The sequence below is a fragment of the Stigmatopora argus genome, chromosome 18 (assembly GCF_051989625.1).
Source record: "Stigmatopora argus isolate UIUO_Sarg chromosome 18, RoL_Sarg_1.0, whole genome shotgun sequence".
In the NCBI taxonomy this organism is placed as follows: domain Eukaryota; kingdom Metazoa; phylum Chordata; class Actinopteri; order Syngnathiformes; family Syngnathidae; genus Stigmatopora; species Stigmatopora argus.
The window spans coordinates 8,940,438-8,953,208 of NC_135404.1; the positions used below are offsets into that span (position 1 = coordinate 8,940,438).

At 40.1% G+C, this 12,771-nt stretch overlaps 4 protein-coding genes and 1 long non-coding RNA gene across 8 annotated transcripts in view; 2 read left to right on the plus strand and 3 right to left on the minus strand.

Annotated features, from left to right (window-relative positions):
* The window catches only part of LOC144092742 (testican-2-like), a 13,877-nt gene extending 13,346 nt beyond the window's left edge, over positions 1-531 (plus strand). For all 3 annotated transcript variants that reach the window (XR_013306136.1, XR_013306135.1, XR_013306137.1), the window contains exon 17: positions 431-531. The gene's annotated coding sequence lies outside the window, so the exon portion shown is untranslated. The remainder of the gene's footprint in view (positions 1-430) is intronic.
* LOC144092747 (uncharacterized) lies at positions 527-3,040 on the minus strand. 2 transcript variants are annotated; one of them, XR_013306139.1, is made up of 4 exons: positions 2,902-3,040; positions 2,622-2,707; positions 790-908; positions 527-723 (listed from the first exon to the last, which is right to left on the minus strand). It is a non-coding gene; the product is annotated as an uncharacterized LOC144092747 (long non-coding RNA). The 2 variants fall into 2 exon arrangements; XR_013306138.1 differs by lacking the exon at positions 790-908 and adding an exon at positions 1,441-1,557.
* Positions 3,041-3,958: 918 nt separating this feature from the next.
* lrrc20 (leucine rich repeat containing 20) lies at positions 3,959-5,430 on the minus strand. The gene is made up of 4 exons (XM_077625996.1): positions 5,277-5,430; positions 4,800-4,949; positions 4,551-4,718; positions 3,959-4,447 (listed from the first exon to the last, which is right to left on the minus strand). The coding sequence occupies exons 1-4, from the start codon at positions 5,344-5,346 to the stop codon at positions 4,311-4,313; spliced, it is 525 nt and encodes a 174-aa protein (XP_077482122.1). The 5' UTR covers positions 5,347-5,430; the 3' UTR covers positions 3,959-4,310.
* A 640-nt stretch (positions 5,431-6,070) lies between these two features.
* Positions 6,071-12,771, minus strand: part of ndr2 (nodal-related 2) — a 40,376-nt gene continuing 33,675 nt past the window's right edge. Inside the window, exons 4-7 of the mRNA XM_077626269.1 lie at positions 9,689-9,975; positions 7,748-8,490; positions 6,552-7,328; positions 6,071-6,122 (exon numbers count right to left, since the gene is read on the minus strand). Of these exons, the coding sequence (XP_077482395.1) occupies positions 7,176-7,328; positions 7,748-8,490; positions 9,689-9,968 (1,176 nt within the window). The 5' untranslated portion in view covers positions 9,969-9,975 and the 3' untranslated portion in view covers positions 6,071-6,122; positions 6,552-7,175. The remainder of the gene's footprint in view (positions 6,123-6,551; positions 7,329-7,747; positions 8,491-9,688; positions 9,976-12,771) is intronic.
* The window catches only part of pald1a (phosphatase domain containing paladin 1a), a 30,746-nt gene continuing 28,697 nt past the window's right edge, over positions 10,723-12,771 (plus strand). The window contains exon 1 of the mRNA XM_077626266.1: positions 10,723-10,937. The gene's annotated coding sequence lies outside the window, so the exon portion shown is untranslated. The remainder of the gene's footprint in view (positions 10,938-12,771) is intronic.

Here is a 12,771-nt window from a genome sequence, read left to right on the forward strand (position 1 = left end):
ATTCCCCATTTTTTCTAATATTTTCTTCTAAGTGTATATACCACCAGTTTTAATTTTCTAAGTGTTTACTCCCCCAGAGGTTATTTATATTTTTTTCTAATTTTATTTCTAAGTGTTAATTCCCCATTTTTTCTAATATTTTCTTCTAAGTGTATATACCACCAGTTTTAATTTTTTTTCTAATTTTATTTTCTAAGTGTTTACTCCCCATTTTTTTTCTTCTAATTGTTTATTCTCTAATATTTTCTTCCCCCAGATGTTATTTATTTTTATTTCTAAGTGTTAATTCCCCCAGATTTTATTTTAATTTTTTTTCCTAAGTGTTTACTCCCAGTTTTTTTTCTTAAGTTTTTCTTCTAAGTGTTTATTCCCCATTTTTTTCTAAGTGTTTTTTTTTGTTAATCTATAACCATGTTGTCTTCATCTGCAGGTGGAGAAAAGACTGGCCAAACCAATCAACACTTCCATATGATGGCAACTCAAGAGCAAGAGTTAAAATGTTTGACTGTTAATAAAAAGACATATATACTTTGCAAGATCTTTTATTTTGAAAGAGTTTGGAGATAGGTTCTGGCAAAACACCCATATACTTTGCAAGTTCTTTTATTTTGAAAAAACCCACTGATAGGTTCGCGCAGGCCGTCCAGCATTTTGAAAAATTCAGTTTTGCCTTCATCCATTTTCAAATGGACGAAGACACTCCCCTGGGCACCAGGTGAATTTCTGAAAATAAAAAAAAAAGGGGGTCAATACACAAAGTTAAGTAAAAAACCATTCGCAAGGTCTTACCTTTTATTTTGAAAAAACGCATAGATTGGTTCTCGCGTGACACCCAGCACCGAAAAATGAGGGTGCCTCAGCCTATCTGTACATAGGCAGGAAACCTTGTCCCCCCCTTGGGTGGAATTCTGGAAAACAAAAAAGGGGTCAATACATAAAGTTAAGTAGAAAACCATTCACAAGGTCTTACCTTTTATTTTGAAAAACCGCATAGATTGGTTCTCGCGTAACACCCAGCACCGAAAAATGAAGGGGGTGCCTCAGCCTATCTGTACATAGGCAGGAGACCTTGGATGGAATTCTGGAAAACAAAAAGGGGTCAATACATAAAGTTAAGTAAAAAACCATTCGCAAGGTCTTACCTTTTATTTTGAAAACACCGAGAAATGAAGGGGGGGCCTCAGCCTATCTGTGCTGGGTGTTATGCGAGAACCAGTCTGAGTTTTTTCAAAATAAAAGGTAAGACCTTGCGAATGTTTTTTTACTTAACTTTATGTATTGACCCCTTTTTGTTTTCTAGAATTCCATCCAAGGGGGGGACAAGGTTTCCTGCCTATCTGTACATAGGCAGGAAACCTTGTCCCCCCCTTGGATGGAGTTCTGGAAAACAAAAAGGGGTCAATACATAAAGTTACGTAAAAAACATTCGCAAGGTCTTACCTTTTATTTTGAAAAAACTCAGACTGGTTCTCGCATAACACCCAGCACCGAGAAATGAAGGGTGGCCTCAGCCTATCTGTACATAGGCAGGAAACCTTGTCCCCCTCAGGTGGAACTCTGGAAAACAAAATGGGGTCAAGGCACAATAGATTAAGTTACATAAAAAAGAAATACAGACTAGGGCCTAATCAAGTCAAATGTAACTAAAAAAACTCCTATATTTAGCTTTTTTTCTATAAAACATCAAAAGGGTACCCAATATTCAGACACTGCAAAAGAAGGCGATAGTCTAGTTTTCTTTTTGTCTGCTGCAGAAAGACTAAAAAATGATCCAAGTCTTTAAAGGCCCCCATCAAGTCTATTTTTCATGTTTTCCTCCACAAACAAATAATCTGGATCTTGATGTGGTGGGAAATATAGGAAACACACTGGACAGGGGCCCACAAGGTACAAATTACATGAAAATAATGAATAAAATAAATCCTTTTTCTGCCTGGAGTTTTTCAGTCAATTATTTCAAATCCATTCATTCTTAAAAAAATATATCCAAAAAGCTTCCATTTTTCTCTTATGCCGCGGGGAAAAAATGTTTAAATGAGTCAAAAATGACACCTGAACTATTGTTGAATGTCTCACTTAGGTTTTGTCAAAACCACATTTAAAACTAAAAATGAAACGGTCCTGAGGTCTTTAAGAAAGTTAACGGGGTAAAATGATATAATCTATTTGAGTGCACAGTTCCACTACATGGCAGAATTTTTTGTACCAATTACCAATTTCAAAGCCTATGTTCGCTTATTATTTGTAAGTTCAGAAAGATGTGAAACTCACAAGCGGAAGCTACGCCTACACTTGCCACTATAGTATTTTTTTAAATTAAATTCAATAGGAATGACACTACTTTACAGTTTTTCATGTATCGCAGCCACGTCTGGTCTACATTAACCGCGATAATCGAGGGATTACTGTTTATTCCTTACACGTCCACTAATGGCATTTGTGTGGGTGACTTATCCACAGGTTTTTGCTATAAAAAACACCAACCTAATTAGTGTTTTCATTCAAAAGTTGAATGTATCATGATGAAAAACGAGCCAATTGCGCAAAGCCTTGAATACTGAACGCTGACGTTTAAATATTACACGGATAGAGAAAATCGGAACTATTTAAAAATGACTCACTTTGTTATGGCGTCGACAAGATGCCCCTTTCTGGTCGTTTTGTCCACATTCTTGATGTTTCCCAGCAGTCTGTGCTCGTTGAGGGACTGAAACACACAATGGAATGATTTCCTTTTAAACAGAGAGCGATCAAAGAGCGATCGGTAACGCAATGTAGCCAATTTGTTTGCAAACATTTTGCTGTCTGCACACACATGGGGCTACATCACGTCAACGAATCATGCTCTTATCACTCTTAAGACGAGAACTGGGGCTTCGAAATCCCCAAATGACAACGTACCGAATGTGCTGCATCGTCCTGTGAGAAGTTTGTCAGGCTTTCTTCGGCAAATCGTCACTGTTGAGCTGCTCTGCAGTGCACGCCCGTGTTGCCTCCTGGTTCATCAGCCATTTTGGGGTTTGACGTCGGCAATTTAAACCCTGACCTCGGCCACGCCTATTCAAAATAGACACACACAAAATATAAATTGTTTTCATAATAACGTGCATTAGTCAGTGTGTGTGTGTGTTTGGGGTCTGCAAATGCTTTTTGGTGGGATTTTAATACTTAAAAAAACATTGTTTTCATAACATGCATTAGTCAGTGGGTGGGGCGGGGGCGGGGCTGTAAATACGTGTTGATTGGGCATTCATACTTAAAAAAACACATTGTTTTCATCATAACGTGCATTAGTTAGTGGGGGGAGCTGTAAATATTTTTGGCTTGGGCTTTAATCCTTTAAAATACACTATTGCACATTATGAACATTGTGATGACATGCACTTTAGTGTTTGTTTTTTTACTTCTAGACATTTAAACAGTGGCGGGCCGTCAGGGCCTTCTCTGCTGGCCTAAGAAATATCTGAATCATATATTATATTTTGTCCATCAATACTTATTATTCCAAATGGTCTGTTAGCTTCATTTCATTGCTTTCCACCCTGGTTGCACTGCTTCCAGATGTGTTTTCATATTGAAGGATTTAACCAATCACATTTCAGCCATTATTTGTTGCCAGGATCAGAAATATAAAATATGCTATTAGAGAGTGATATGTTTTGCAATCTGGTTTGTGCCTAACTGCTAAATTCACATGTATGAAATATCAATGGAATTATTAAAGAAGCTACTATTGGGTAAAAGGTATTTGTATTTTTATTTAGTTTTTCAATATTATTGATAAATGATTTAAATGTTTTAATTACAAATTAATAGGGAATCGGTATACATTTAAAATATGTCCTTGTTTGTTAAGGTGAAAACCCTCTGTTTTATTATGGTATGAACTAATGAAAAAAATAAATAGCCGTTGCTGAATTCATTCAATTAACCTGTCTCATAATCATTTCAAACTGTGAACCGTTAATTTTTTAATGGCTGAATAAATCGTCAATTGAAGATAATTAGGAATAAAAATATGGAACTTGCAGGATAAATAATTAAATATAAGAAGCATAATAAGTATATCCAATTTCAGCCAAATCAAGTTCTTGAACAAATAACATGGCAATTGCAAATGAGGAAAAATACTTTTATAAAACCAATGTAATAAGTTATTGATTTTTAAAACAATCCAGCAAAGTTGTTTCTTTTGAAATCATAGACAAAAGGTACAAGAAATCCTCATTTCCAAGCAGACAAAAGAATCTAAAAGCTTTTTTGTTTTTGTTTTTTTAAGGCACATTCCATGTAAAGCCTAAGCGGCTATTTCACGACTCCCTTTGTGATAAAATTTCAAATTTGTGCGGTGAGGTCAGAGCTGATTGCGTGTTTGCGTCCAGAGGATTTGACATGACGTTGAGCCACTTGAGAGCGGGCATGGCGGACAACCTGTCGACTGGGATTTCTGTGGATTCAAACGACAACACAACCAAATTTGACTGAGAAGGACGTCCATGGACATGTCTCCATGTCCACGGCAGCCAAGGAGTAAAACGTCCTTTCATTACCAGTGATGCGATTCCCCTCCAAGTTGATCTGCTCCAGTGTGGTTATTTGCGTCAGCTTCTCGGGGAAAGTGGAGAAATTGTTATTGGCCAGGTTTATGCTGGTCAAGTGCCTCATTTCCTCCAAAGACTCGGGAAGTTTGCTGAGAACGTTTCCACGGAGGTCCAGCTCTGCAAAAAAAGGTCATTTCCAACTTCTTAAATCCAATTCAAGAGCTTTTTTTGAGATACTTTTGAATGTGGATTAGGCACCTCTCAACTGCGTGAAGGTGGAAAAGAACTTGCTGGAAATGGCCTTCATCTCGTTGTCTGCCAGGGTGATGACGCGGATGTTTTCCGAGACGCTGCTGAGCACCTTGAAAATGCCATCCGGGAAGGAAATTAGCTTGCAGTTGGACAGATCTAAACATGAAGAGCATGAGTTGAAACAGTGATTATTGGAGGAAAGCAATCATCATCTTCTACTGCCATCAACTGGTTAAAGTACAAATAGCACTAAATTATATTGGCTGTTTACTAACAAAAAAAAAACCCAAAATTTCCCACTGGAGTGATCATTTTTTTCCAGTTGTGCAATGGGTGATTGTTTTTGGGTCATTGGCAACAAGTCAATCAAATTAGTCAGCAGATATCTTGATAATGGATTCATCGTTTGGTGACATTTTTGATCTGTATTTTGTCAAACTTCTCTTGGAGCTTCTGAAAATAATGATTCTCCTCTGATCTTACCTAGGTGATCTAGTCCTTCCTCCACGGTTGCGTTGACCCTCCTGGCCACGTTAGCCACGGCCTGTGCCATTTTTGTGCCTGTGGGAGGTCAGTTTTCTCATTAAATTGAAGGTAATCTTCCTCCCACATATCAAGAAGCATGTGTTGTAGGCTATTAACCTCTTTAAAATGCCCCTAGGTATGACTGTAGTGGCAACCAATTCAGGGTGTACCAGGATAGACTCCAGCACCCCCAAGACCCCCGTGAGGATCACCAGAAAAGATGAATGGGAAGCCGCCAAGTGCAGTAAGCTAGTGTTTTTGCTTCATTTTAAGGTTTTTTTTTTTAAATTTGAACAAAAAATCGCTGTGTTTTTTGATAACATAACCTGTTTGTCGTGCATTTAGATTTTTAGTTTTTGAATTATAAAACAAGACAATGAATTGAACTCCCTATACCAAAAGTGTACTTCCTAATGGCCACAAGAGGGAGCTAGCGTTGTGGGTTTGAAAGAAAATGATATGATTTTATGTAAACGAGTATAAATGTGTACACATGTAATACTTGTACAATTGTTTGTTGCAAAGAAAGTGGGACAAAACGGTCCATAAAATGCAGGTGAATTTAATGAAGGCACGATTGTAATCCCATAGACATTATTTTCCCTAATCTTATATATAGTGTGGTATATGTAAACATAACCTAGATGTCCGAAAGTAGAAAACATGGAGCGATCTATGTTGAGCTACATTGGGGATGTTTATAACCAGTATTGCACAAGATTTTCTTATTAAAATGGAGACGAAACAGTCCTGCATGAGGTATTTTTAGCCCAGACAAGATCCCAAACCATACAATCACCAGATCTGAAAAAAGGAGACTATAAAATTAGTAAATCTTACCGCTTTCACGATCAGTTTTGTTTTAATTTAGATATTTAAAAGCAGAAATAACGCCGGCTGCATGTGATATACAACTTCTCGTGAGCGTCAAAATTGCGCATCTGAATTGCAGCCTATTGCGATAAATATAAATAATCAGCTTTATGTTGAATGTAGTATTTCCATGCTTACAGCGTAAAAAACATACTAAATAATGTCATAAAACAAAAAAAAATGTTAAAAAACAAAGTTGAGTGGTTCAAATCCTAAGCGTCAAAATTGCGCACTATAATCGCAGTGTTACGCATATTTTTTTTTAACAACAAAGGCGTCGGCTCTTAAATTGCATTAAAATAGTATGTTTAAAAAGATATTAATAATAAATAAAAACCCCGTCTATATTTTATTTCCTACCTGAGGAAGGTAAATTCGTCCAAACTGTCTGTACTGGTGTACCCGACTTGCTTTGGTTTTAACCTCCTAGTATATTTCTGGTTAGTCAGTGAAATGCAGCCAATGGGCTTTTTGAACTTTAGTTATGCATTGTCTTAACCAGGCAGCATTTGCCAGATTTTCCTCACCTACAATGCTTACAAAGGTTGCACTTTTTCATTGTGCATTGCTAGAACATCAATTGGAGAAGCCTTGCTCTTTCTATACATTTGTTGTGACACAGACCTTTTCACCATGACAACACAAAAACATCCAGGTGCCAAATACTTAAACAATTGTCAATGTAAACAAAGCATAGTATGTGATTTGATTAAAACAAATTGATTGGGAATACAGCATAAATGGCTTCATTGTGATGATTTTAGTCTTCAAGCCCATATTTTTTTTAATGCTGAAAGAAAACATCAGCAAAATGGATGTTAACGATGGGACAGAACACAATATCTTTGCAAAAATATACATAAATATCATCGTTTATAATATTCACAATAAATATACATTAATTTACAGATCGTGAAACAGTGCATTGCAACAAAAGAGCTCCCTGAGTGTTTTTTTTTTAAAAGTATGCTTCCGCTGCTGATCTCACTGGCATCCACACTCGTCTACCATCATGTCCTCGTGATGTCGCAGGAGCATCTCTCCGTTCTCGTAGTAAAGCATGCTCAGCGGGCTCATTCTGGTTGGAGCGCAACACGGCGAGGCCACTCGGTCAGCTCGGTAATGCTTGAGTAAACTCTAAAGCCAAACAATGAGGTGAGAGAGAGCAAAAGTATTTATTTGTGTATTTACATATGGAAGGAAGGATGTAAGAAAGGTAAAAGAAGGTTGGAAGAAAAGGAAGAAAACACATTGTTAGGAAAAATAACAGTGAGGAATGATGGAAGAACCCAAGCAAGCAATAAATAAATGAAGTAAAGATAAGAAGGAAAAAATAACAGTCAAGAATGATGGAAGAAAGTGCGCAAGCAACGAATAAATAAAGGAAAGAGACAATGACAGTATGAAATGAAGACAAAAAGGAAAGATAGCTACAGAGGACTAAGGGTAATAAAGGGATAAAAGAGAAGGATGATAGGATGAAGTCAAGGACAGAGATAAAAAATGGAGGAAAGGTAAGCTCGTCAGTGGATCATTGGAGCGTAAAGGGCGCTGACCTGCATGTAAGCATGATTGGTCGGGTTGAATTGGGCGCCCAAGGGGCCCGGGCAGGATCCTTCACACCGGTAAGCGTTGTATCTTTTGGGGAAGATGATCCAGGACCCCCATCCGATCAGGTTAAAATCCACGTGAAGGTCCACTCTGCGGCACAGGGACTCGTCATCTCCCCTTCCGGGCGCCCGGGGATCCCCGCCCTGTTCCCTCTGACCCCGTTTGCTCCTGCGCCTCTCCACGGAGGACCGGCGAGCAGATCTCCCGGTCTCCCCCGCGCTCAAGAACTTGGAGCGTTCGGCCGTGTGGAGCAAGCTGGCCTTAGCTTTGCGGTTCCGACCCGAACCCGTGTGTGAGAAGATGACCAGCAAGGCCCGTTTGCTGACCGAGCCCAACCCTGGCGCAGCCTCGCCGCCTCTCCTCCTGGCGACCCGTTTGCGTCGGACCCTAGCGATGGACTTTTCCCGTAGCCAGGCAAGTAGCGGGCCCGTCATGTTGAAGACCCTCCAGCTGTGGGAGGACGTGACCAGCGAGGACGGGCCCAGGAGGCCGACCGGCTGCGGCCCTTGGCGACAGACGTCCGACACCGGGTGACACTCCGGCCCGTGCTGGTGGTACACGGCCACGGACACGTCAAGGGCGCTGGGGGGTAGCCGGATTCTCAATTCCGCTGCCTGAATCTGCTTGTCGGACAGAAGACCGTGAAGGTCAAATGTTGCTGCCCAGCGCCCATGTCTGCGCACCAAATCTGGAGGAGGACCACAGACAAATCAAGTCAATACTAAGTCACATTTTAAAATGACTGACTGAACACATTGACAGCAATTGGGATATTTTGTGACCAGCTCTCCCAGTTCAAATAGACTGGATGCCTATCAGCGTCAATGTCCCAGAATAACAATTAAACCAGACATAAATGAGATTATAATAAATGCATGTTCAAGACTATCTGAGGATATCTCACCCCTGCCAAAATATGCACAATTAAGAGCTCTGAAATATAGGCTGCATTTTTTAAAATATTAGAGCCCAATAAAGTAATGACAATAAATAAGCGAACCACATCTAGTAAATTGACATTTGCCAATATAACCTAATAACAGATACTCATACCTATAGTCTAAATAACATAATACAATTTATTTAGCCAACTCTTAATCTCAAATACTTTTTAACTGCGTAAAAAATCCCAGTTCTACCTAAACTATGAGAAAAGTGCCTTTCATTAACCAGAAAATGGAGTAGTATTCCCCTGAAGGTAGGAAAATGCTCCAATTTATCATTGTAACAGTTTATAGCATCATCAAAACAAGTAAAGTGAGAGGTCAGGGCTACTAAGGATGCAAATTTGAGCTGGGGTGGGAGTGCAAAAGAAGGTTTGGGGGTATTAGTATTCAGGTGTGCTTCCAATTAATCGAAAGGATGAAAGAGCATCCTCAAGACTGCAGCATTGTGCATGATGTGATGAATTTAATCCACTCAAGCCAAGAAGACCCGAAACTACTAAACTAGCCTTGGTATTTTCCACCTCCTGGCTTGTGCATATCCTCAGCCACACAAATAGGTACAAACTCTTAACACCTAACAGTGAAATGGGAGCCAAGCGGTAACAAATCCCCCTATAGCTCTAATCTAATCAGGACAAGTGTGAAAAGTGGAGAGAGAGAAAAAGAACTAAGGCAACTTGTGGAATAGAGATTTGAGCAGGAGGGGGCGCGTCTGGCGAGATGGTCAATCAACAAAGGTCCAAATTAAGCTAAAATAAGATAGAGAGAAAGAAGAGAGAGGTTTGCTTTGAGAATTAGACTGGCTGATCCGCACCCCGAGCGGGATGTGGATTGCAGCCCTCGGGTCGTCTGACATCCCCCAAGCCCCCTCCCTTCGCAGGAATGTCATCATCATAATAATAATAAAAATGTTAGTATTTTTTATTTATTTAAGTATACCTTTCGCCATTAAACTCCTCACAGTATCCGCTCGCCTCTCCAACTCTTGCTCTGCAGGGATTGAAGCGTTGGGCTTGAAGTTGCGGTAAAGGTGGACCATGTAGGTGGGCAGGTGGTGTCCGATTCCTCCTCCACCTCCTCCGACGGCGGCGGATACTGCGCGCTCCCGCAGGCCGTGCAGACGAGCTCCGTCGCGGGCGTGCTGCAGGTGAACTCCCCGCTGGTGATGGTGGAGGATGAGAGCCAGCGGCAACAGCAGGGAGGCTCGCAATGAGCGCATGTCGGTCCTCGAGAGCAATAACAACAATTTTGGCCACCATCTCCCCCAAGGGCGTCTTATATAGCCTTTGACGCCCCCCGGCACGGAACCCCTGGACCTCCTCCTCCCCATTCTTTCATGTTCCACAAGTAGCTGAGAACATTAAAGGAAGTTGACATGCGTCTCCAAGTCGTGTTACCTGACAGCTCATCAGCCATTCAACTGCTAATAAGGGCGCCTGGGTGAGTTATTTACTGGCAGACCCCCCCCTCACACAAAAAAATGCCCCCCAACAAACACACGCACACACGCAAACAATACAACATGCAACAGAACAAGTGAATGGGCATGTGTTTCCCCCACCTATTTTGGAAATTAACAAAGTTTGTTTGTTATTTTTCAGCAAACATACAATAGAAAACATAATAACACCCCCCCCCCCCCCCCCCCCGAAAAAATTAATGCGCATCACAGTCCAAAGAAATATACAAAGGGAAAAATATTAGACAAATATAAAGGAAACACACTATATATAATACACGTCACAAAAAGTTTAGTAAACGTTTTATACATAAAAACAGGAGCCACGCTGTACAACGTGGCAAAAAATTCGCACAAGGCACTTCAAATTTCACACAATATAACCTTAGGCCCTCTCCATAAACATTCAATGTACAAATCGTTTTCTTATCCCAAAATAGTTTTATTAATTCCCTTTAAATGGAAAGAACGCACTATGATCTGGTTTCGTACGCATGCGCAGTTTGTCTCTATGTTCTCCGGTGGAAACTCTTGGGTTGCTCCTCACTACGTCCTCGTACATTTCCCCGAGAGAGAGAGAAAAAAAGCCCCCCACGATACCCACAGAAAATCAACGTGTTCTTTAGCGTAAAAGGCGGAAAGGCAGCAACCGGCATCCTTTTACCGAGCCATCCCAGACGCCCAACGGCTTATTTTTGGACGGATTTCGCCGCACAGTAAGCTGCGATGGTAAGTTCCCTTGTTGATCCAAGTTTTTTTGGGGGGGGAGGGCTGGGGTCTTAGTTCTTAGGGACTCCGGCGAGGCTGACACAAGCTCCCGTCTGCTGCCTTTTCTAAAGTCTCGCCATGAAGATGCTAACTTCAGCTTCTCACTGCGATCGCGTGTTGTTTAGATGTTATTTGACACTGTATGTGTTAACATATAAACAATATACTTAAGCGCTTTCTGAGTGCAAAAGTGCGGATGAAGGGGGGATAGGGGACAGGGGACAGGGGTACCCCAACCCCCACTCGTTTGGGATGAATACACCACAGCTTCTCAGATTTTGCTGTTTATGGGCTGATCCTTGAGTAAAATGGACTGGGGACAACATCATGCAGAAATCATTCATGCAAACATACAAAAAAGTTTAAAAACAAAAACAAGGAGCGCACTAGTCCATAATAGGGATGTCCCGATCACATATTTTTGCATGTGACTACCGAGCCCTGATCCAATACCTAGGAAATGTATTAAGTAGGGAAAAACTACTATATCAATGTGTCTTTGTCCTCCCAATTTGAATAGAGCTATCAGGAAATTATGATTATATAAAAGGGTGAGTTCCCATAACGCAATACATGTTATTGAATAATCTAGAATTATATTTTGTAATGCAATCTTTTAATGACATCTTTATTCCCATGACGGCGCTCCTTACTACATTCAATTTTGCAATTATACAAAAGTGTCTGTGGGGAATCGCAATGCATTGCAGTGGGACTAATCTGTGAACAGATCAATTTTCCTCATATCTCCAGGGTTTGTTGTCAAGGGGGTTCATGACAGAAACTAGGATATCAAACTACAATTAATCAAGAAGAGGAGTGTGAAACTACCCTTGATGAATTGCATCATAAATGATTACATTTTTTATTCTTGCTTGTTCCTGATTGGTTACTTTACTTACTCATTGGGCGCCATGAAAAGTGGTCAGTTTATATTGATATTGATCACATTGGTAAATATATAGTGGATACTTAGTTTGGGTTACTTAAGTATTATGAAAACACAATTTTATTCACATTTTTTATTATTTTTACTTTAAAAATATATACTCTTCAGACCAAATAAGACTGGTTTTGACACACAAGCAAAAATCTATATATCGTATTTCCCGGACTATAAGTCGCACCTGAGTAGAAGTTGCACCACCACCACATGTATAAGTCGCACTATAAGAAGAAGAAGTTGGAATATAAGTAGCACATTTAAAAATTATATGGTTTACTTAATTTATTTAATAATATTTCAGAAATATGTAACTCCCATTTTGGTCACTTGCAGATGTAATTTAACTTAATGATGCTTTTGTAGCTGTTCCATTGAGTATTAAGCTACATCTCAGTACACTCATTAGCAAAGTGTTGCCCACTCTCTGCAGAGAACCACCTGTCCATTTTTTAGGGGAGATATGGCATAGCAAATTTAAAGTCAATCAGATTGATCTTGGTCTCAAGACCTCCCACTATCAAATCATCGCTACCAACCCGTCCCAGTTCAAATTGATCGAACGTCCATCGCATGGATGGCAGTGTATGAGTTAAAAATGATCAAGTGTGTAACATCCTTAAGCTGAAAGACTTCTGGCCCGGAAGGAAGGAACAGGTGTGGCATCTGTATTTTTTTCTTCTGAAATGAGTGTTGTCATATTGTTGAGTTCATTGCTTTTGGGGGAGAACATTCCCACTTTGTCATGCTTGGTGGCAGGGTTTTTGAAAGAAAAAAACCCCTGAAAAAAGCGCTGTTCCCGCACATCTGCAGATGAAACAAGACACTCGCCGCATGATAAACGGGTTCCAG

Bases quoted from the DNA above. Each gene is read 5' to 3' on its own strand.
- lrrc20 (XM_077625996.1), bottom strand. From the start codon at position 5,346: ATGGCACAGGCCGTGGCTAACGTGGCCAGGAGGGTCAACGCAACCGTG. The intron at 4,719-4,799 runs GTGCCTAATCCA...CTTTTTTTGCAG, and splicing joins CACCTTCACGCAGTTGAGAG to AGCTGGACCTCCGTGGAAAC. The intron at 4,448-4,550 runs GTAATGAAAGGA...TTGAATCCACAG, and splicing joins GGAGGGGAATCGCATCACTG to AAATCCCAGTCGACAGGTTG.